Below are 1,655 nucleotides of genomic sequence, written 5' to 3'. Positions count from 1 at the left end.
CCATTTGTCATCACACCCCCAATCAGGGAAAGAAGCTTGTAGGCGAAACAACCTCTGTGCTATAGCTGGCTGCCTGTGCAGTGATTGATCTAGAAGGAAAAAAATGCCTTCCTGACCTGTGCTTATCTCCTATGCTGAGCCAAGACATGCGATTCTCTTCATCCTTGTGCAGATGCAAGTGTCATTACATATAGAGTCATGATGTCAGATACGATGGATGAATCTTTAAGAGGGCTGGACTGATTGAATCTTTCTAGCCCAACTGGTCTGTATGGACAGCCTTGAATTCATCAGATCTCTCTTGTTTAGAGACCAAGAAACCAAAGGGCATTAGGCATCTAAGTACATGTACAGAACTAAGCACACATCCTGTCTTGAGAACCAGTTTCTTAGGATACCCATATGGGAGTTACAGTGGGTTGTATTAAAGCCTCCCAACCCATACACACTCGTCAGCCTCACTCTCGTTCTTTATTCAGTGGCCCTTCCCCATTCATGGGCTGTTACCCTGTTCTCCTGCAAAGAGTCACAAAGAGGACACCAGGAATGGTTTTGTCTGTAAGCACTTTATTTGTTTTATTGCACATAAGCAATTGAAAGTGGACTTGAGTTTGTCCAGTGCACTTCTTATCTGTGTGGAGTTCTGCAGTGTCTAACCTGATTCCATTCATGTCAGCTACAGTCTGTGTAGGCTACAAGTGAGAAATTATGTTCCATTTGTAAAATGAAAAGGCATTTACAACTCTTGAGTTTCCTATCTACTGTACATCTCCCAAGCATAATAGAGCTCTAACTGTGTACATTCTTTATTGCATTTGTCCATCAATTGCACATACATTAGATAAATGCACTTATTTGAAAAGGGGCAGTTTTTCTTAATAATTCAAGTGTTTAAATGTGGCATTCTGCATATATCACATTCTGCTACTGAAGCTATCATAACATATTTGAACCACCAGTTGAGTAGGCTCAGGTATTTGTTTTTGTCTTTCACATAAACATATTGCTAAGGTAAGTTCCAGCTCAGACAAAGGAGGTCATCCATCACCTAAGCAAAGTCTCATCTTTTGGGAAAAAAAGCATGTTCAGTCACAGATCAGGGAAAGCTTCACAGCTCTCTTTGGTGGCCCACCTCCTTACATGTCCAAAGCGCCATTGTTCACTTCTCACTCTTCTTGGCTTTGTCATCAGGAGCAGCAGCTTTCTCTGTGGGTTTGCTTTCTTTTGCCTCTGTGCTGGAGGACTTTTCTGCTTTCTCTGCCTTGGGTTTGGTAACCTCAGGTACTTCTTTGGGTGCTTCTACTTTGGGGGTGTCCTTGGTATCTTTGCTAGGTTCTGCCTTGGCAGCCTTTGCCTCTTCTTTGGGTTTAGCTTCAGCTTTGGTTTTTTCCTCCAGGTCCTTTTTGGGCTCAGCCTTTTCCTTCTTTGGTTCTTCCTTCTTCTCAGCCTTTGGCTTTTCTGTCTCCTTTGCTGCTGGTTTGCTGGGCTCCTTGGCTTTAGCTTCCTGTGGTTTGGGCTCAGGCTCCTGCTTAGCAGCTTTCTCTTCCACTTCCTCTTCCCACTCTTGGTACCGCTCCTTTCTCTGCCTACTATCCCGCCACTCTCCAGAAAAGTTTGCCTAAGGTGCTTCTGGTAGAAGAGTATAAAGCTGCCTG

General features: G+C 43.8%; 1 protein-coding gene across 1 annotated transcript in view; it reads right to left on the bottom strand.

Annotated features, from left to right (window-relative positions):
• Positions 1-547: 547 nt before the first annotated feature.
• NEFH (neurofilament heavy) overlaps positions 548-1,655 on the bottom strand; it is a 9,274-nt gene continuing 8,166 nt past the window's right edge. Inside the window, exon 6 of the mRNA XM_019506623.1 lies at positions 548-1,549. Within this exon, the coding sequence (XP_019362168.1) occupies positions 1,160-1,549 (390 nt within the window). The 3' untranslated portion in view covers positions 548-1,159. The remainder of the gene's footprint in view (positions 1,550-1,655) is intronic.

The sequence above is a fragment of the Gavialis gangeticus genome, unplaced genomic scaffold (assembly GCF_001723915.1).
Source record: "Gavialis gangeticus isolate Ggan-Ray unplaced genomic scaffold, GavGan_comp1, whole genome shotgun sequence".
Classification (NCBI taxonomy): Eukaryota; Metazoa; Chordata; order Crocodylia; family Gavialidae; genus Gavialis; species Gavialis gangeticus.
This window is presented reverse-complemented; position numbering and strand designations above follow the sequence as displayed.